At 36.8% G+C, this 23,253-nt stretch overlaps 1 protein-coding gene across 1 annotated transcript in view; it reads right to left on the bottom strand.

Moving 5' to 3' along the window:
• LSAMP (limbic system associated membrane protein) overlaps positions 1-23,253 on the bottom strand; it is a 532,646-nt gene that overhangs the window by 244,888 nt on the left and 264,505 nt on the right. The window contains exon 2 of the mRNA XM_070943830.1: positions 1,256-1,488. Coding sequence (XP_070799931.1) covers positions 1,256-1,488 — 233 coding nt within the window. The remainder of the gene's footprint in view (positions 1-1,255; positions 1,489-23,253) is intronic.

The following is a 23,253-nucleotide window of genomic DNA, read 5'->3' on the forward strand; positions in this document are numbered from 1 at the left end:
GACAGATTAACTGCTTAAGTAGCCTAGTAACCTATTCTGTCTGGAAGTGGCTCTTTGGAGACTCAAGCATAAGTTTTTTTGGGTTTTTTTTAATGTAACCAGTGGCTTAAAACTTCTGACTGACAATATCAGGAACTGCAACCATAGGCTTTTGGCACACAAACCTGGTTCTTTCTCTATGCAGATTAAACTCTTAGCTACATTTATATGACATGCTATATCTTGAATAATCTGAATATATGCTTTTCTGAACAAACCCAAAGAACATTATTCACACATATTGCTAAATTGCAAACCATTGTTTGATATCACTGTGTTTACGCTGACAATCTGCCAGACAAAACCAAAGAAACAGAATTTAATAAATTCAGATCTGAATGGCATGTCAAATCAAGACACAGTTGTTGGAAAAGATGCAAACCTTAAGCCATAAATCATCATTTACCAACGATGATGGCTCCATTTATCAAAATGTGCTAACCATTGTTTAGCTTAATGTAATGTATATGCCTTTATGTAAAGTTAAAAATATGCTTGAAAGTTTGAAATCAAAATACATGAATGAAAGAAGTCATGGACTCATGTGATTTTGATTATATTTCATAATATTTTATTTCAGTTATTATCTAGAAATTACTATCATTTCTGCCAGTCACACCAATCAGTACAATACAGTATTACAGTGTAAGAAAAATATTTGCATTATTGTCACAAATGTATTGCCAACTAAATATTTCTGGGAAAACCATAGGGAAATATGTATGCATTAACTCTTCATTCATTTTCCTTGCAACAAATATTAAACAGCAACTTGCTTCATATACTGGAGGCAATATTAGTATTAGTATTCATAATCACTATACATTTCTCAATTCTGTGATGACCCAACTTCTCATAAAGGCTTATTTTGGGAAGAAAATTGTGCAGAGTTCAAACTTTAATTTTCAGTGCCTCTTCATATCCTTCTCTTCAAAATTAGATTGTTTAGTTACACAAAAAGACAAAGTGAATAGTACCCTAGTTTGCTAATATACTGCCACATCAGAACAGTGAAGGAGAGATAGGAAATGGAAACCAGCCATTCTTTCTCAATTAGGATTTCCTTAGCAGGAAAAAAAAGAATGCAAATCAGGGCTTTATTATAAATTTTTCAGACAACTCCCCAAGACACTAAAAATAAATCTCACAATAGAATTGTTCATTACAATAGTAGTTTTCCAAAATTCTGCTCCCATTTCCAAACATGAGTTCTTACCTTGAACAATCAAATAAACTTGAGAAGTCTTGGGATGGTGCAGCGTTTGGACTGAGCATGTATATGACCCTTCATCATAGATATCCACTTTCTGGATCCGAAGGCTGTATTCCAGAAGAGAAAGCTGCTGGAGCTCTACTCGAGGGTCCAGAGACCACTTGTCCTGACCAGCAAAAATGATACCAGAACGATTTAACCAGGCCACCTTGGAGCTTTTGTCTTCTATAAAACACCTGTATGAGATGACAAAATGAAATATTGATATCTAAAAAGTCCTTGCATTTGGAATGTAAAACAAGCATGGATAACTTCTCTTACAGTCCCATCACATCAATAATGCATGTATTATAATAGCACATATCTAGAGGACATTTGAATTTTTGAGATTACTTTGTCTCTCTTTCCAACCACCCATAATCAGTAAAATTCCAATGATTGTCATCAATTCATCTAGCCATAGAATTAGGATAAATGTTGCAGTATGTGCCAAATGAAGAATAATGATCTGGAAATCTAGGAAACTATTTGTAATGACCAGTTCCTAAACTAATAAGAATTTTTAAAAATGCTTTTATAAGCAGTTACTGCCAAGTCCTTTGTTATCACTGAAGAGACCTAACAGTTTGTGGTTTCCTAGAAACTTAAAAAAAATGAAGAAAATCCTCCCTCCCAATTATATGTTGGTGATAGACTGGTTACTTATTGAGAAGTACTTCAATTGCTAGTCTTGTAACATCTCTCTCTTCTTAATAAAGCTTGCTAAAGAGAATTTGAGAGACATGCTTGAAAAGGAAATTACTTTTAATTTTGATGAAGGCCAAGGCCTTGTAGTAATACAACTGAAGTGTTCTATCAATTTGCTGTCTCAAGGGCTCCTATAGTTGTGTTGTTAATTATGGACAGTTAGGTTTACTGATTTATATTTATTTGTCATAATGAATTAAATTCAAAATTTGTACATAATGATCTGAATAATCTGTTTTCCATAATCTGTGAATGACTTATCTTCTAGCACTTACTTCTTCAGGAAGAGGATTTTAAAAAAGACTTTATTCTCTATCCAGGCTGTAAGGAACTCTGGAAAGTTAGGCAAAAATACAGTACAATTTACCGCTTAACTATGCCGTGTTAAAATCAATACGAAGGGGAAAAATGACCAAAAACCTTTGCAATCACCATAACTTATTTAATCCTTTTATATGAAAGCATAAAGAAGCTCTTATAAATTTGAGAGATCCAGCTATATCTCATGGATAAAACCAAGGAATCTGGAGTAACATAGTTTCACCAAATTTGGAAATAATATATAATTGTTTATTTGAGACAACATAAAAGAGACAGCTTTTTGGATGATACTGATGACCTTAAAAGGAACTTGAGTGATTTTGATTCCAAAGTGTTAAAATACATTTTGGCTACTGTCTACATGGAAAAACCCGTATAAAAACCATATGATAGAATTTAGACTGTTCATAAGTATAAATAAGTACAGGTAGTCTTGATTTCATTTAACCATTCATTTAGCGAATGTTCAAAGTTAATACAGCACTGAAAAAAGTGACTTATGACTGATCCTTGCATTTATGACACTTTCAGGATCCCAAAGTCATGTGATCTGCAAACTGCAATTTTTCCAGCCAGTTTCTGACATGTAAAATTTTAATGGGGGAGGCTGGATTCAGTTAACCATGTGAATCACTTAACAGCCATGGCAAATAAAGATAATAAAATTAGGCGTGACTCACAACTGCCTTGCTTAGCAATGGAATTCTGGTCCTATTTTTGGTCATAAGTTGAGGACTACCTGTAAAATGATGTATTTTGATACATATTGCAGATTTCTATTGTTCATTCATTTAAAAATTGGCACACAACAGCCTAATAGATATTCCAGCCTAAATTAGCTGCAAGAGGATGTGGAGACATTTGGAATTCTGTCTACGAGTAAAATAACGTATTTCCAAGTTGCTTCTATTTTTTAGTATACATTTTAATTATTTGTTGTGAAGCAGACATTGGAAAATAAAATAACATGAAATAATGATAATTACAGTTTTCTGCCTTATCCATTAATACACTGTCATTGTGGCAGCTTCTTTAACTTTCTAACTTTAATTTAGCGCCAGCTGTGTATAGGCAGTGCACAGAAATAATCAGCATGCTTCCCAGAAGACTAACGATCAACACTACAAAATATGAAAAGCAAGGATCTTAGCACTGCATTGCACTGGTATGAAAACACTCCAGACAATTTGGGAAAAGCATGTGATGTCCCAAATGGCCTATGAATACTGCTGGGCTTGATTGAAGTGATATTGGGCTTAGCCTGGTTTGAACAAATATGAAATTATCACCATCAGAATCTAGAGGTAATATGCATATATGCGCTGAACTGAAGAAAAAAAAAAGATTCTACCAACTGTCATATTTTTATGAATTTTTCATTCTGTGTTAATCAAGTTGGATACAGAGAACATATATTTGAGTCAACAGGAATCACATTAATGTTATTAGATTATATAACTTGAAAGCACCAGGACTGGTAATTGAGGTTGTTTTTAGCTGATTACTGCCACTCCCTCACAGAAGGAAGAACTAATAATGAAGCTAAAGCTTAGATATTTTGGATACATATTATGAAGGCAAGAGTCAATTTGAGAAGACCCTGATGGTTTGAAAATGAAGTAGTACAAACACATAATCACAGAAGATAATGGTCAAATTATGTCACTAACGACACAACATAAGCTCATAACAATGCAGTTTCTTACAGAAAAAATAAAGTCCCTCAGGTCATACAAAGTTGGAAAACACATTATCATTATTATTTTTATTATTGTTGTTATTATTATTTAATGTACTATGATAACATGGCACAAGAGAAGTAAACATATACACCAGGGGTGTCAAATCTGGCCTGCGGGGTGCTTAAATCTGGTCCACGGGGCCAGCCTGGAAATAGGAAAGGACCAGCAATGCCTCCTGGTGCCAGGGTGCTGCAGGAGCCATCTGTCCCATCTCCCCCCATCAACCGGCCCATGGACGAGAACTACAATGCTGATCCAGTCCTCAAATAAATCCAGTTTGACACCCCTGATATACACTGTCCACATAATTATATATAAAACTTCTATGAGGGTAAGGCAGTGTCCTCATAACTGGATGTTTAATTCAGCTATCCAGGTGATCACCTCTGGCATTGCTTCATGCAGATCTTCAAGGGAACCAGAGGGAAATCTTGCACAATATGTTTAATAGTTTACATATCAGCACCATCTAACATGCCCACTGATACAGGGAAGAGGCACTTTTTTCAGTATCACATCTAATTTTGTTTAATTTCAAGGCAAATCAAAACCAGGTGATTTGGTAAAGGGATCATTAAAGGTCAAGCCCCAAGAAAGTACCTTGGACCATTACTCTCTCCAGGCATTCTTGGGGTTAAACGTGGAGTGATATGGAGTTCCCATGTAACACTTCTCCTGCGCAAGCTGCACTGGCTCCCGGTGGTCTTCCGAGTTCACTTCAAGGTTTTGGTTATCACCTTTAAAGCGCTCCATGGCTTAGGACCTGGTTATCTACGGGACCGCCTGCTACCACCAATAGCCTGCCACCGGCCAGTATGCTCCCATAGAAAGGGGCTCCTCCAGGTGCCATCGGCCAAACAATGTCGACTGGCGGCCCCTAGGGGGAGAGCCTTCTCTGTGGGAGCACTTACAATCTGGAACGAGCTCCTCCCGGAGATACGGAGGATCCCGGATCTGCGTACCTTCCATCGTGGGCTTAAGACTTTTTTATTTCATCAAGCTGGCCTGGCCTAAATCTTCTCTCCTTTTTAAATGTAAATTTTAATTTGTTTTTAAATTATGGGGTATTTTAAATTTGTTCAGCCAAATTATTTAATTCATTTTTATTCTATTTTAAATTTTTGTATTTTGTATTTTGTATACAGTTTTATTCTGTGGCTGTTCACCACTCTGAGTCCTTCGGGAGTAGGGCGGTATAGAAATCCAATAAAATAAAATAAAATAAAATAAAATAAAATAAAATAAAATAAAATAAATAAACTGGGTAAATGTTACATGAATAACTGTTTTCCATGCTGGCCTATGGAATTTCAATCTTGTGATGGGCTGTACATTGTCCTAGTGAATAGAGACAGCTTTGTTATTCAACATCCTTGACCACAGCTCTAAACAGAGCTTTTGGTCTTCTAATATGTGGTGGTATGATATTGTTAAGTACTGATAACACAGGGGTGAGATACAATGTGCCAGAAATGATACAGAATTAGACATCAACAATTTGTGTGTGGGCACCATTAAGCCACATGCTGGCATAATATTTAGTTGTGGAATAAACCAAATTACAAGATTGTTGTTCATAGGGTGTTAACATTAGTGTCGTAGGACGTTCTAGCCAGATTGTTCAAATGATTGTTGCGTTTTTTCAATTTTGCAGCTGTTTTTTCCAGGTATTGTTTTTTCCAGAAGGTTAGTGATATGTCCAGTGTTACCCCCAGATTCTTTGGAGATTTATTACATTGTAAAATACAGTTCTAGAACTTCGCTGAAGGCTGGTAATTATTATATTAATTGCTGAAAGTTACATGATTCCTCACCAGGCCCTCGGGCAATCATATTTTACTATTTCCCACAATATCCCATAATTGATTCTGACTATTTTTGTTTGACAAATTTTCAACCTATGTTTTGCTACTTTTACTAGCTTTCCACAACTTACAGTCCTGCCTACTGTAGGAAGAAAATACCAATGCCATGCGCCCCTCGAATCACCTCCCTTCCCATCCATTCTAGAGGCAAAAGCCTCCCCTGACCCAAAGTTATAAAAACTTTTATAACCTATGTAGACTGGAACTGACAAAGCACATCTCCCCAGGAAGCCAACTACTACCAGCGAGTCAATCAGAAAGCAAAATCAAAGATACAAAAATCCCTAATCACAATATTGCTCCCCCAGTGCCAGATCCCAATGCTTGACCCTCATAAAATTCCACACCTAGAAAATATTTCACACCTAGAAAAGATCAATACATCTTGCAATGTGAGACATCTCTCCTCTCTTCACCAGACTTCACAGGGCAAAAACAATTCAGTAAACACATCTTCATACCTCACAATCCAAATCCCACCGTTACTATAAATATTGCTACTCTCAGTGTTCTGATTTTGCAGTCACCTTTGTACTGCTGACCTTCTGTTTTGTGTCTGTCTTTTCAAATAAAACTCTACTTGTAAGTACAGTATATTGTCTCTGAAGGTAGAGATGTTAGAGCCATTTAAAATATTCTCAATTGCCTTATCATTCATGAGTCATTACCCACTAAGACCGTGATGGCGAACCTATGGCACGCGTGCCACATGTGGCATGCGTAGCCATATCAGTGGGCACACCAGCTGAGCTCTGGTGCACATGTGCCCGCTGGCCAGCTGATTTTCGGGCCTTCTGGGCCCACCAGAAGTAGGGAAACAGGCTATTTCCTGCCTACGGAGGGGCTGGGGGGGAAGGCCCGTTTTTCTTTCTTACCTGGCTCCAGATCCTCTCTATGCATCTGCAGAGGGAGAAAACAGCCTTTCCCTCTCCTTCGGAGTCCCTCCAAAGGCCTGAAATGGCCCATTTCCCAACTCCCGATGGGACAGGAAGTGATGTTTTTTGCTGTCCCCAGCAACCTCTCTAGGAGTCTCTGGAGGCTGGACAAGCAAAAAACATCACTTCCTGCCCACCGGGAGTTGGGAAATGGGCCCTTTCAGGCCTTTGGATGGCCTCCGAGGGAGTGAGAAAGGCTGTTTTTGCCCTTCCCAGATAAATAGAGGGGATCTGGAACCAGGTAAGAAAGAAAAACAGGCCTACGAGACCATCGCGTGCCAGGAGCAGGGAGGGGAGAGGGGGGTTGCGCACGCATGTGCAGGGCAGGGCGCATAGAATTATCAGTGTGGGTGCACGTGACCCTCCCCTGCCCCCCCCTCCTGGCACGTGATGGTAAAAAGGTTAGCCATCACTGTACTATGAGATGACCCGCTGTGGTGATCTTCTGACAGAATTGTCCTAATTGCCCTAGACTCCTAGCTAGCAGATGCAGTCCCAACGTTTCTGAGGTATCATGTTGGGGAAGTCTAGTTTATACTTTTAAAAGCATTAAATAGCAGCCATCTTGATACCTGGTGATAGCAAATACATTTTGTGATATTCCAGTACTGACCTTTGCTTGATAAATAATTTTCTGTTCTTCAGGGCTCAATAAATGTTTCTGCAGTTCTTTTAGGACTAAACCCTTGTGGAGCTCATTCTGGATAAGACCAAAATCACAGACTTAAAGCAGAGATCCTGCAACAGTTTTGCCTCCTATATCATGAGTAAAATAAGTAGGTCATCTCTAAAGAAAGCTTGGTCTTAAGTAGGGTTCTTTATGGGCTGTTCAAAGACTAGTGAAAATATAAAAAACCCCAAATCTTCTAATCATATTTTTGCTTGCTGCATATGTTTCTTGCTTCCATTTCTACAGCTGAGACTTTATCTTTTGGAACAGGGGAAATTTGGTCACTTTTCTGTCCTCTCCTCCCCAAGGCAGATTAAAGTAAAAAGATATTAAATCCATGCCTATTACTTTTAATTTCTTTGTTTGCTACACCTGCTAAAGATTTTCTACTTTAAAAAATAGCTTCCCATATTTCTAACAACAGACTAAGAAGCAACATCTCACTTGCTTTGCATTTCTCATCCTGTATAACTAAATGGAAATGTCTAATCCCAAGGCTGTTGACTTTTCACCTTTAATCATCTCTGTTCACACCAATGAATTTTGAGAGAGAAAGAATAAAGATTGGAGCCTAAAGATAAGAAAATTCTTTGTCAGCAAATGGTTTCTTGGGAGAAAAGTCAGATGTTTACAGTGTTCCTTAGACTGAATGTAGGTATGATCTATCTGCTGAGATCACAGATCTCTGCTTTTCTAAACCATGTTCAGACTTTAATCTGTTGTTTTTTTGGCAAAGAAGCTGGCATTTCCTTCCTTGCGGTTCTTTCTGGACAGTTTGTTTGAAAGATTGTAAGGGAGCCTTGTATCCTACTTAAGAGAGCACAATTCTTTATTTCAACAACTGTTAAAGTATGTCCATCTATTTGAAAATATTTCCTTATCTGCAGAACTGGGCCATCATTTAGTTTTAGTCCAGTTCAAAGTGCAAAAGATTGTCAGTTAAATGGTAGAATTTGTGTACTGAAGAATAAATGTAAATGTCTGGAACACTCTACCTGATCTTGTTGTTAAAAGGTATAGTCTCTAATCACTATACCTTTTACCTTAAATTGTCTACCGTGGACCTTTCATATTTCTTAAGAGGTCCCTAAGGGGGCGTGCATAAGCACACCAGCGTGCCTACTGTCCCTGTCCTACTGTTCCCATTTTTATGTACTCGTTTTATGTGTTTATGGCTATGTTTTGTTTATTTATTTCCTTTTATTTGTGCCAAATTTTTTCCATGTGTCCATGTCTATGTCTATACTGTTACTTGTTTCCTTGTATTTGTTGATAAATAAATAAATAAATAAATAAATAAATAAATAAATAAATAAATAAATAAATAAATTTGTGTACTGAATAATAAGCAAACACAGATCAAAGTCCCTAACCAGTCATTCCAACTATAGTGAACTATTTTAAAATGCATAATTTAGTATAAAGTTTACCTTTCAACCTTCCTTTGGTAGTGCATTTTTTCTGTTTTTCTGTTTAGGATTAAATCTGTTTTGATGAAAGGTTGAAGAGTAGTAGGAATAATATAGAAATAAATAATTTGTGGTACGAAGGTAGCTTTATGTGCAGCTCTTTGCTTAATTTCAAATCTTTGGATAAGGTCAGATCTCCAATCCAAAGTATTTCTTCTTTATTTCCTTGTAATGTAAGAAAAAAAGAACTGCCATAAAGAGAGTAAGAGGATGGGATAGGAGTCCTACTCTTTTCCATTATTTTCTTATCTCTTATCTCCAGTCCCTACCCTATTGTTCAAACAGCAATTTTAGATATTCCAATATTGTCTATCTTCATGCAATATAATACTTTCCATGAAAAAAAAATCATCTTCTTACAATTACAAATGCAGAGGACCAAAAAAGGAATATATTTTTAAGTATTTTTTTTTTAAAAAAGATGTTTTTGGACTCATGCATGATATTGTACATAGTACATTTTGGATAGATTGTGCAATAAGTAAAATAGAATTTCATTACCCAAATAGCATAAAAACCAATTTTCTGACATGAAATGTCAAAAACATAAACTTCATATGTAACAATGGGCATTATAATCTAAATTCTAAACTAATAATGATTTATGTAAAGATTCTCAGACAGAAAATAACAAGGGTTAATTCAGAATATTAAGTGCCAATGTAGCTGAAGTCAAGGCAGCCAACATATAGCAACCGTTGGATACTAAACTGCTATAAATGTTTTTTTTTAATAATCAAAGAACATTGTGATAATCACTGCTGAACGCTTTCATTATAGATGTCAAAATTTTGATTGGCAGCTTAGCTAAAAATAATTGCCCATTTCTGGTCAAAACTGCATATTTATACTCAGATAACAAAGAAACTTACTTTTTAATGGAGTAACCCACTCTTATTGACACTTAGCATACTTTGTGATAAGCATAACGCTCATTCCTTCTTCCTTTAGACAAATACATACAAAGTCAGATACCATCCAAATACATGAAGGAGGTATAATTCTTATAACTCTTATAGCTCCTATAACTCTTACAAGATGGGATAGCATATTTTCTCATTCACTAACCTGCCTATTTTCTAAAATATGACAGCTGTTTCAAACAGTGTATTTTGAACAGGGAGAAAATGGTATTTCTTTTGTCTTGCTTTTTTCTGTGTTGCACAGAATATTGGGGACAGAACTGTGATCCGACATGCCCAGGTTAGCTTGCTGCCCTTAGCTGTCATGTGAGCTCCTGTTGTATCTGATCAATCAGTGAATCTTGAACAATCAGTGGATAAGAATGAATGAAACACAACTTTTTCAGCATTATTAGCTTCATGATCTGGCATACAATTTTGCATTCGTTTCTCCTGAGAGCCAATTTGGTGTAATGCTTGAGGCATCAGGCTACAAAACTAGATATAGTGAGTCCTTAGGCACAAAACCAGCTGGGTAACCTTGAGCCAGTTACTTTCTCTCAGCCCTGGGCAATAGCAAACCATTTCTAAAAAGCTTTACAAGAAAACTGTAGACTCTTGTCCAGACAGACTCCAAGCATCAGACAGGATTGAATGGAATTAAAAACAAAACATTTCTATTATAATCATTTCTGTCGACATGGAATAAATTTCCCTTCCTCTTCCCTTTTTCCTTAACTATTTTCCTCTTCTATGATGCCTAAGAAATAGCCAAGTAAGGTGAAGAAGAACCTAACAAATTAATGAAAATGAATTAGTAAGTATATGTGGATACGAAAAACAGAGTGATGATTTACGTATTTTTAAAACTGGTTCTACTAAATTTAGTCAGGAGAATTTAAATATGGTTTTATATTCTTTTGACATATTTTTTTTTAAAAAAGATCCTAGCATTTCTCTTGAAACCCCCATTTTCTTTCAAATAATCATTATTTGCACAATTTCAAAACTAAGTACATGAAAAAGTGCTGAAGTCCACTTCAGCTTAAAGAAAAGAACATTGTGAGTTTTCCCATCTGGTCAAATCTAGGTAAAATTTAGGTGTAATTTATCATGATTCTCATACTGACAATTTCAATTTACACCAGATAATATACTATATCTGTAAAAGAGCAATAATAATGCTTTTTACAAAGGGGAAGGGGGGGGAGATTCTGTCTTAGCAGAAATAACAAAAAATAAATAAATAAATAAATGTAATGTAAAATGTATTTGGGAGTAGTTTGAAAAGATGGCAGTCATTTTTCTGTTCCAGTCAAGCTGCCTTATTCTGAGAGGAATGCAACCTGCTAAAGCCTCCACACAAAGCTTGTTTTCCCTGAAGGATCACAGAACTATGAGAGCTGATGAGCTGGCTGTAATCTTTCTATTTCACAAATATTTGCAGGATTCAGCTAACAACTTCCCCTGCCACCCATCCCAGCCCCTTGCCACTTTCACCGCCAGTAGCAAAATGGCAAAAAGAGAAATAAAACAGGATCAAACACTGCTTGTTCAATGCAAAACAATGTTGACTCCCACTAGGAAGCATAAACAAGCCTTGCAAATTCTCTAATGTATTGTAAAGTTTGATCCTGGAAAGCAAATTCTTTTGTTAGATGCAATACAGATTGGGGGCAAGGGTGCGAGAAAAGGTGAGATGCAACATCAGAACAAATCATACAAAGATGTTTTTATTCTATTCAGCTTTCTTCTTCCAACTGATCAAATGTAGCATACCGTTGTTAAAAGGAAAGAATAACAAGAAGGTAGAATTCACCTTTTAGCTTCTTTTTATTATATCCTGTGGAAATCCAGGAAGCTATAATAAAAACACTATAAAGCTCATTCCTGCTGGAGTTACTTTGGAAGAGTCATTGGAAATGCTTAAATTAAAAAAAAAGACAAAAAATAAGACGGAAAGGAACTGTCAGAAACCCTATGAGGACTATTGACAGATTTCCAAGGAATTAAAACCCAAATAATTTGTATTATACCAACAAAATGCATAAATGCATATTTATGCATATAGTCCTAGTTGAATATATAGTACTTGCCTGTTGACCACAACTGAGATTGGCAAGTCCATTGTTAAGCAAGATAAAAATATGACAGCTACTTGCAATTTTTCTGCTAATTTTTCCATTAACTTTGTATGAAGTTAGCTGTGAAGTGCATAGACAATGATGGTCATAAACACCTTCTTGTTGTGAAACACCAGAATCTTGATTGTGTAACCAAAGGGACACAATCATAAAGTTACTTTTTCATCACAGATGTACCTTTGCAGTCATTAAGCAAGGACTACCTGTATAATATGTCCACATACTTTTCTGTTTGGAACCCATAGGAAACACTTATGTACAATTTTTATCAGTCATGTCCTGTTATTTGCCTTGAAAACTCTACAGGCAGAAAGATGCAATAGGAAAAAACATCACCGCCATCTTCGTTGTTAAGAATCTAGTTGGTACAGTAGAGACCAAAAGTTCCCAAGCTAGTGAAAACCATTACATCTTCCAAATCTAGCAGCTTTCTATCATTTTGAAAAGGGACAGCCAAACACTTCCAAAAATTTTATAAAAGCTTTACTCCAAGAAGAGTAAAAGAGAAGATTGTACTTTCCTAAAACAAAAATAAATAAATAAATAAATAAATAAATAAATAAATAAATAAATAAATAAATAAATAAATAAATAACCTTTTTAATGTTGGTAAAAATGGGGAAATTTTCATAAGTGATATCATAAGGATTTGCTGTAGTTGATCTAAAACTGTTGTGAACATGATTCTGTTTCACTTTAAATGATTCTGTTTCACTTTTTTTTTTTTGAAAGTTTGAATTCTTTTTTTGCAGATGTGGGGATAATATTTTTCCCTGTCTTTCATCCTACCGACCAGAGGTGGGTTGCAGTAGGTTCTGACCAGTTCTGGAGAACCGGTAGCGGAAATTTTGAGTAGTTCGGAGAACCGGTAATAAAAATTCTGACTGGCCCCGCCTCCATCTATTCTCTGCCTCCCAAGTCCCAGCTGATCGGGAGAAATGGGGATTTTGCAGTAACCTTCCCCTGGAGTGGGGTGGGAATGGAGTTTTTACAGAATCCTTTCCCTGCTATGCCCACAAAGCCACGCCCACAAAGCCATGCCACAGCCACAAAGCCACACCCACAGAACCGGTAGTAAAAATTTTTGAAACCCACCACTGCTACCGACCCCTGTTGGCAAGGCTTTTGTATTAACAGTCAGAGATTTCTTTTCAGCCTCCAGTGTTCAGGGACTTTTTACACTAATACAAAAAGTCTACTTTTTCACTTTTCAAAGTCACAACTTGAACTAACAAAAAAGTTAGTTCAAATTGTGACTTTAGTCATTTTACAGTAATTTATTTCTGTATCTTGGTTACATTTTCTCCTCAAACAACTTCATTCTGTTCCAATGAGTTAGTTATTAAAAAAAATGTTGCCTAAGTGAACATGTGACTGAGAAAGAAAGATGCGTTATGAAGACAGTTGGTTGCTTCTGTCTTATTCAGATTAAATATTCTGATGGAGTGTCCTGTTCCTGATCTATTTTGCCCCCTCCTTGCTGGGTGGAGAGATTACTTAAACAAACTCTCTGTTTCTGAGCTCCTTTTCTTTCTTTTTTTACATTGCAGTGTAAATGCATTGCATTCTATTAAAAAAATGCTAATATCAAGTTAACAAGTTCAGTTCTGTGACCTTAATTCATTTATTAGAACATCTAGCTGTCTTACTCTGCTGCCTGAAACTGACCAGAACATAATCAGTTTCACACTGAAGGTTTTTGTTGTCAGGCACAAGAATTGATAATAAATGTGCACATTGTTCAGAAAATGAATTTTTATTATTGCTCATTACTGTCATATTTCCAATGTTTGCTTAACAAGGTAGTCTGTAACAAATTGCTGTGCTACATTTTACATCTGAAAACCCAGAGTTTAAAAATATATTGAAAATGTTTCTTTTTGGGAGGTCTGTATGGACCTGGAACAGATATTCTTATTGCTAAATAAATAGTGTTGGGGTTGGATAATATGAAAAATATGTTTGCATGTGCATACACATTCAGTATGTGTTTATACTATAATTCCATAGATTTTTTAAAAATGTTTATTGCAGCCCATTGTTCTGCACTTAAATATAAGGCCAAACCAAAATGCTACTTACTGCTACTTATAGTCTTGCTAAAGACCCACAGAAAAGATTCAGTTAAGTAGTTGCTCATACTGTAGACAGGAATACAGTTTTTCTGAATAAAGCCTAGATTCCTTTCAATGTTTAGGACAGATTCCTCAGCTTGACCTTCCCAGCAAGATGACTGGCTGAATAACTGCAGAATGGGACTATGTTCCTCTGCAAAGAAACCCCAAATCTAAAAAGCAGCTTCAATAAGTTGGACACTAAGCTGTTTCTGCTTTCGTTTAAGATCCTTATCTGAATTCTGCAGAAATGGAAAAAAAAGATTTCAGGTGTGAAAGGGCTCAGCTTTGAGAGATCTTGCCTAGAGGAAGCTATTTTACAAAATTAAACTCTCCCAAAGGGCTTCTAAACAGTGTAATTATGTTGGTATTTCAGAGTAAGTCTTTAGCTATGGAAACAAGTGTCTGTGATTTTCCTTCAGAAGTTTAAGGAGAGCAAATAATCATCCAACACAGCCAAATACCACAGAGAACAGGAAAATAGTAGGCACTGACTCGCCTCGTTCTTGCATAAAAGAAAGGTAAAATGTATACAGAGGTGGGCTTCAAAAATTTTAGCAAGGGGTTCTCTGCCCAGTTGCTGGGTGGGCATGGCCATGATGGGCGTGGTCTAGTCAGCCTCCTTCACTACAGCAGAGGAGAGGGCTTTTTGCCCTCCCTGGGCTCCGGAGGCTTTCCTCAAGCCTCTGGGAAGACAAAAACAGCCTCCCCAAGCTCTGGAGGCCCTCTGGAGGCTGGAAACTTGCCTGTTTCCAGCCTTCCTGAACTTCCTGTAGGCCCATTTTTCGCCCTCCCCAAGACTTTGTGCATGCCCTGCCCTTACCTGCATCCGAAACAGGCTATGTAGGGACTCCTGGGAGGGGAGGGGTAGGTGGGGGTAGCCAGGAGTGGGATTTGGAGGTTCTCTGAACTGCACAGAATCTTAGCTAGAGGTTCTCCCAAACCTCTGCGAACACCCAGCAGCCCACCCCTGGATGTATAGGAGTAGAATTTGAAGAGAAAGTGAGAAAGAAATGGTAACAAAAAAGGCAACTCTGCCATGCTCCATCATTCTTTGGTGATGTTAATATCATGTTAATACTGAGATTTTAAAGAAGTGGGGGGAAAAGCTTATTTGGGACAAAATGTATAGTCACCATTCTCCCTATTTTATTTTGTAAGAAAGATTTGTTCTTGTTTTTCCGGTGGATTTAACCAATGAACCATCAGTCACAGCAATGACTGTCATATATAGGCTTGATAAGGGAATTTCCGGAATACCTATTTGTTTTTTAATCTACCCTGTAGTGGCGTTTCATGAGATGTGATTTAAATATAGACATTTAGATATATTGGCTGTGAATGGAAATAAGGTATCTTTTCCCATTAAAAAATAGTTTAAAAGCCTTTCACTTTTAAAATTTGGCGACTGTTCTGAATTTCTAAATATGTGGAAATGATGGTTATATATATGGTACATTATTGAAGCTACCTTTATTCTCAGCAAGGATAGGAAGAGGTTTTGTTGAAACTCCTGCATGCCTAATAATTATCAAGCTTGCTGAGACAATTTGATACATTCTGTGCTGTGTCAGAGATTAGCAGCATTCAGAGTCCTTAAATCCAAATAAAATGCAATATGATAACCAGGGATATGAAGAAAAAAAGTAATAGATAGAACACAGAAATGAGTTTGAGGCAAGAGATACCAAGATACTGCTACTAAGAATTAGCTAAAGGCAAAAATACATAATGCCAGGAAAATTCTGAAAGAAATTAGAAATAAAAGGAAAAAATGAGACAGAGCAGAGACATGAATTTTTGAGAAAGTGTCAGAGACAGGAAAAAAGACAAGATGGAAGATATAAAGACAGGTGTGAAGCTTTCTGTCTTGCCTCTCCCACAGTTGGATACTATTCTATAAACATAAAAATGATCAATGAAGGAAGACATCAAAAAAACAAGGCAGAAAATCAAATGTGAATTCATCAGAGATGCCATAAAGCAGTCCTATTACATTAACTGGTCTGTTTCTTAGATAAAAAGAGGGCCATTTCATCTTTTGATTGCTGCAGGACTCATGATAGTGGAAAATGTGGAAGAAGTGCTACAGATGACATGGGCCTGAAAGCACAATCACTTGCCTTAACACTGTACAAGTGGCATTAAAATAACACCCCCCCACCAAAAAAAGTCTAGCAGCTACAATTCTTTGAGGAGCTTAACCCCCTCCTTTCCTTTCTCCTGCATTTTTCTGTCAAGAATGGCTTCTGAGGGAGAAACACTCATTACCATATCTAAAGCCAAGTTCTGAAATACCAACTGCAATTGATGCTCTGAGAGAGAAAAGGTGGCAGATTCCCTTTTCAGCTGTTCTACTGTTAGTCATTGGAACAGTAATTATTGCCACAAAAATATCCACCAAACCTCTATACAATTTAGGCTGCCATGCTTCCAGAACTGGAAATGGTTTGAAAAAAACAAAACAAGCTAACAAAGGGATAAATGGAGGAAGGAAAAGAGGAAAGAGGAAGGAATCATCTAGGAGATGACTTCAAAAAAGAAAAGTTTAAAATTATTAAGTATGTTTAGTTTCGACAAACAAAAATTTGAGAAGACTGCTTTTTTTTTTAAACAAAGAAAAAGCATGAGAGAGAGTAAGGAAGTATCTCATACAGTTAATATCTAAAACAAACATTGCTGGGGGTCTTTAAGGATCATTATTTGTGGGATTGTTGTTGTTAGTGGGTTTTCTAAAGTCATCTTGCCCAACCAAAGGGTTAATACAGAGATTTGGGACAATCTTGGATGTAGCCTAATGATAGGAGAACTACATGACTTTGAAACTAGAATTATCAAGATATACACTAAGTATAGTTTCCACTTCATAAATGATTAATGTAATTTAAACATGAATATCATAATATCATCATAGAAAGATTTAATCAATTGATTTGCCTGGGGCAATAAAGTATGTGTGCGTGTATGTATATATCCATATCCATCCTCCTATTTTCCACACAATAACAATCTGTGAGATGGGTTTGGCTGAGAGGGAGTGATTGGGCTAAGTTACCCAGCTGGCTTTCATACCTAAGACTGGACTAGAACTCACAATCTCCTAGTTTCTAGCCTAGTACCTTAACCATTAGACTAGGTCTGTCAAACTTATAGCCCGCGGGCCAGATGTGTCATGCACTGGCCACTTCCACACCTGGTTTAGCAAAGGGAAAAAAGTTGTGACATGTCACATGACACCACTGTGACGACACAAGTTTGACACCCCTGCATTAGACCACTAGACCATGGTTCTATCGATATTGCACAGAACTATCAAACTCCCAGGTCTCTAGTATCAGACTCAAGAAGATCCATAGGTGTGAGAAGGGATTTTTTAAATATACATACATACTCATACTCCTAGGACCACTTACTCTCCACATTCTCTCTAGTTCTTCCTTCAGGCCCTACTATTTTTCCAGCTTCTCCAGCTCCTACACCTGATGTTGCTGTCACTTGGCACTGCTACACCTATCATCACCACTGTCTTTGCCCATTTTCATCTATCTTCTTTTGCCAAGTGATTCTTATTATCATTTTTAGCCTTCGTTCATATCTCAGACTTCTTCCAAATTACACTAACTATACTGTATTTGTAGTTAAACCATTTCCCCATTTTTCCCACACATTTAATGGACTGCCAAGTGAGTTGGGATTATGCAAGTTAAAATTCAACATATCTGGAATTAAGCAGGTCAATAAAGGCTGCAGTAAAACCATTGCATATATTATGTGTTTGACTACTATATATTTAATATGCTTGATTTTCTTTGGAGAAACTGTCCAGTGACTTGGCAAACTTCCTTGAATACATTGATACAGTATGAAAACCACACGAGAAATTGTCGATTTGTGTTTGCTACCATTTGTAATTTTTTTAAAAAATTACAATCATTTAAAAATGTCTTTTCATGTATATCTATACATAAATTATAAATGTACAGACTGTTATAAGAGAGCTAAGATCTTTCTTATTAGTATTTGCTCATTAACATTTCAAAAGACATTAGCTAGTAAAAATATATAATAGCTAGTACCTAACTTGAAAAAAGAAAGTTTCTTCTCTTCCAAATGTTTGCGTTTTCAGGATACCAAGGATATGTCACTTTGTCCACTGTCAGCTGTGCAAAGGAATTATTTGAAAAGAACTTGAAGCAAGCAAGAAAGAGGAGAAAGAAGGCTGGGAATGAGGCCTCAAGGCAGCTTTGATCTGAATTCACCTTCATCCTTGCACCTATAATGAGTTTTTCCAAAGGAAGATGCAGTTATAAATAAATAAGCAGAGGTGGTGGAGTGGGGAAGAAGAAGAAGAAATGGCAGGATTTATTTGATGGAAGATGTTTCTTTTCTCCTTGTGACATAAAAGATAAGAGCTGATTGATAAAAGATGTTGTGAGCATGGAAAAGCAAGACAAGAGGATCAACTGATTCTTCAACAACTGACATGGATAGATTTTATTCCTTATTGCAGATCCCTCTCTTATCTTTAAAAAAAAAACACTTTTTTGTTACACCCTTATTGTATGATACAGCTTTCCCTAACTTGATGCCTTTTAGATATGTTGGACTTCAACTTCCATAATCATCCAGACTCTGGCCATGCTAATAGGAGATAAGAGAAATTGAAAGCATTAGGTTGGAAACAGCTGATAGGGTAGCCTCCTGGAAACTTTCTGCTCAAAGTTTAAGGCTTACAGATGTAGATGAGAAGATTTGTTAGTGTTAAATGCCTTCTCTGTCTATAGATTTTAATGTGTACCAGCAAGAAGATTGTATATGGAAATTTTCAATCATCCAGGTCATGGTTGTCCCAAATTGTTTTTAAAAGACAACTGGACTCCCCCCCCCGAAAGCATCTGTCTCCTCAATCAAGAAGTTTCTTCAATTCTGCTTGCCTTCATTTCATTACCAAAGTAGATGTTTTCTAATCTGCTAAGGAAATGACTGCAAGCAACAACCAAGCTCAGAGAGCACAAAGGACTCCACAGTTCAATCCTGAGCTACAAATATTCTTTAGATTGATATAATGTTTCTCATAGATTCATTTTCCCCTTGACATTGATTTAGCACCACAGGACTTAAAAGTCCTTATAATTATCTGTTTTATTTAACTGATGTAATTAAAACAAATTAATTTGATAACAAATTAGTTATCAAATATCTGTAACTGCATGAAAGCTATCACTTTATTCCTTAATCCCTGTTGTTTTGGTGATGGAGGCCCACTTGCTCTCTCTAACTGAGCAGCTACTGTTATTACTTTACTCCAAGTAAGAACAACTTTAGGTGTGAAACCTGCAAAGAGAGCGAAAAAGAAGCATACAAAATTGATGCTGTTGATAAGTATTGATAAAAACATTTTTGGCCTTGATAAGAACTGATAGGCCATGCCAAATCAATACCACCTGTTAGTCAAGATAAATATATTCATCTACAAATGTGCATTTTTTTTTTTTTTTTTTTTAATTTGATTTATATGCCGCCCTTCTCCGGAGACTCAGGGCGGCTTACAGTGCGTTAAGCAATAGCCTTCATACTTTTGTATATTTATACAAAGTCAGCTTATTGCCCCCACAAACTGGGTCCTCATTTAACCTACCTTAGAAAGGATGGAAGGCTGAGTCGACCTTGAGCCTTAGAGAGATTCGAACCAGCAGTAAATTGCAGGCAGCTGTGTTAATAACAGGGTGCTTTAAACCACTGTAGTACCAAGGCTTTAAACTCACTGTAGTACCAAGGCATCAGACAGCATTGTGAAATGATGTAAAAACAGATGGTTTTCAGCAAAGTACATCAAGTTATGATATACTCTCTACTTAACAACAAACGCCATAACTATTTCTGTATCATAACATATACATACTTCCCAAAGCAATGAGAAACTCCCCCGGAACTTGATCAGTTAGTAACTGCTTATAATAGATTGCTCTTATTGATTCAGTTTTATTTATTATGGAAATTATATGATTATATCTTATTGAAGCCTTATCATCTTAGTGTATCTAGGTGTGTGTATTTTATTTCCCATATTTTCTTATAGATTCCATATAAAGACTGCTAGAAAATCTTGAAATCTAGGTTCTCCCAACAATAGGGACAAGGCCAGTGGTGGGTTGCCCCCGGTTCGGACTGGTTCTATAGAACCGGTAGTAAAACTGGCAGGAGGCTCCGCCCACCAACCCCGATGTCATCAGGAAGCTTCTGTGCATGTGCATGGCCCCATTATGAACTGGTAGTAAAGGTAAGCAGAACCCACCCCTGGACAAGGCAGATTTTCTTATTCAATATAAAGATATTGCCATTTTTATTTAGAAGCCACCAGAATAAGTCTATATAGAGAGGCATTTTAAAGAATAAAATTTCTCTATTTTTTCAAGATACAAAAGACAGTACCTCATATTACCTCACATAATCTGTACAATAATACTGTGCAGTTATGATGTCTACTAATCTAAACAGATAAATCAATGCTCGTATTTTTAATCTTGAAGTCTTCTTATGTAATTTGAGCAAACACTTCATGTTGCTTTCTAGAGGAATTGAACTATCTTGAGTTATATTGTTTGCATTTTCGATCCATGCATTAAGAGTTCCCCCTTTCATTTGTTCTTGCAGATATAAGCTCTTAACCGTAATTTCAATTAGGATGTTTCAAATAAAATGGAAGATAATGTGTCCATAGTTTCCCATGTTTCGAATTGATGAGACTAAGGAAAAGTTATTTCCAGGTTCAAACTTGGCCTTTTCTTGATTGATGAATCTAATAAAGGGTTTATTGTGATATAAATAGCCTTAAAAATGTCCTGGTGAGACAATATCAAAACTTGATGGCCTCATGCATGCAAGGTTCTTATTTCAAATAGCACTAAAGCTTAATGAGTTATGCTTCAGAAGAGTTTTCTGTTGAGTCTGAGAATTGATTTGGGAAATTACACAATGGCAGAATAAAACAGATAAGCACCAGTGGAAAAGAGTAAGCGCTTCACCAACTTTGCATGATTCTACTTTTGATCTTCTAGTCAGCATGAAGTTTAAGTACAATATATAAGAACTGACAAGAACCAACAAAAGCCTAAGAAACCAGTTCAGATATCACTTGGATGAAAAGTTTGACAACCAATTTATGGCCTTTGTGACCTTTTTTGTACAGCTATGAGTTGATTTGAAATTTATTCCTACAGACACTGGAATTGTAAAAATGATTACTAAAAATGGATCAGTTATATTTCAGAAAGATGAAGGTCAGTTATGAGGAAGACTATAATATGGAATTTGTCAGAGCTGCCACTTTGCTGCTGAACCATACCAGGCTGTTCAAAAGGATAAGTCCTTCCTTAATTTTTCATTGCCTAAAAACTAAATCCAAAGAGAAAGCTATAGGCAGAACAGAAAAGATAGCCATCTGTTCCCAAAATATATGAATACAGGAAGGGCCATTGAAATGCTGTTCTAGCTTCACAAGGAAAGGATCAGTAAGTCAGAGACTGCTGAGCAACACAGAAGACATTAAGAGCCACCTAAGCAAAAAGGAGAATGGGAGAACATGGAAAAGCTAAAATGAAAACTAAGGAAACTAACATAAGCTGATGTCAATTATTGATAAGCATATTATTTGAAAGTCAAACTATTTTATATGTTTAAATGCATGCATGCATGCATGTATAGCATTTCTATGCCACAAACCAACAATTATCTTTACTCAACTTGATTTCAAGCTTTGTTGTGGGCTTAACACATTTCTAGTTTCTTTATATTAAAAAAAGTGCTCAAAAGCATCAACTAAGACTTTGATGGTGAACCTATGGCACGCATGCCCGAAGTGGCATGCAGATCCATGTTGCCTGACACATGTGGCATCGCTGTTCCTCTTCTGGGTTTCTGGTGCGTATGCGCACACAACTATCAGCTGGCCTTTTTACATGCGGCAGTGCCAGAAACTAGAACAGCTGGTCTTCCATTTTCCTGCATGAGTATGCGCACCAGCTAGCTGATTGTTGCGTGCGCATACGCACCAGAAACCCGGAAGAGTAGCTGGCTGAAACCAGAAGTTCAGTAGCTGGAACCAGAAGTTCATTTTTGGGATGCGCATGTGCCCTGGGCAGCTCCTCTTCTGAGTTGCGGCCCAAACATGTGCACACTCGGTGCCAAGAAGGTTCGCCATCATTGAACTAAGATATATGACAATCATGTACCAGATCAGAATGTACAATGCTATAAGTTTGATAAAACAACACATTGAACAGATATGTCTTAAGTGGGCACTAAAAGTTTAAAAGGCATGGTACTAAATATCACCGGCTCAAGGTTGACTCAGCCTTCCATCCTTCCGAGGTGGGTAAAATGAGGACCCAGATTGTTGGGGGCAATATGCTATTTAGTATACTGTCCTTGGTGTAAGCTGCCCAGAGTCCTCGGAGAGTGAGCGGCATAGAAATGCGAAAAATAAACAAACAAACAAACAAACAAACAAACAAACAAACAAACAAACAAACAAACCAACCAGAATGGAATGGAAATCTCAACAACTTTGATGTCTGCATTGGGGGTATCCTCTCAGGTTGCCAAAACAAAATACTGGCAAATATGGCACCATCAGGGGCATTGCTAGTTATTTTAGTGGATACTCAGGTACGTAAACTGGCAGGTGGTCCTTTAGGAATCCAGGTTCTAAGCACTTAGGGTTTTATATGATAGAATTTGACTGCCAAATTGACAGCTACTGCAGCTCATTTAAAACAGGCAGAATGTTTATATGGAGGGAGGGTGGGGGGGGTGGAAGGCTCAATATAAGATTTTCCAAGATGCAATAGAAAGAGGAGGACTAAGGCTTTTGATAATCCTTGAATTAATGACTATTTGTTCAGTGACTGAAGTTACAAAGGCATTGAAGGAATGGTGGTCACAATTAATCTTCCTCTCTCCCAGTATCCCTAGTGTCACATGATCACTATGTGTATGCTTGGCAACCAACTTGTACTTACAATCTGTTGTAGCACCTTGTGATCAAGTTATTGTCATTTTCAACCTTTCCTGCTGACAACCCCAGAAAATCA

Source organism: Pituophis catenifer, unplaced genomic scaffold (assembly GCF_029215685.1).
Source record: "Pituophis catenifer annectens isolate HBS135680 unplaced genomic scaffold, rPitCat1.0.hap2 SCAF_4, whole genome shotgun sequence".
Lineage (NCBI taxonomy): Eukaryota > Metazoa > Chordata > Lepidosauria > Squamata > Colubridae > Pituophis > Pituophis catenifer.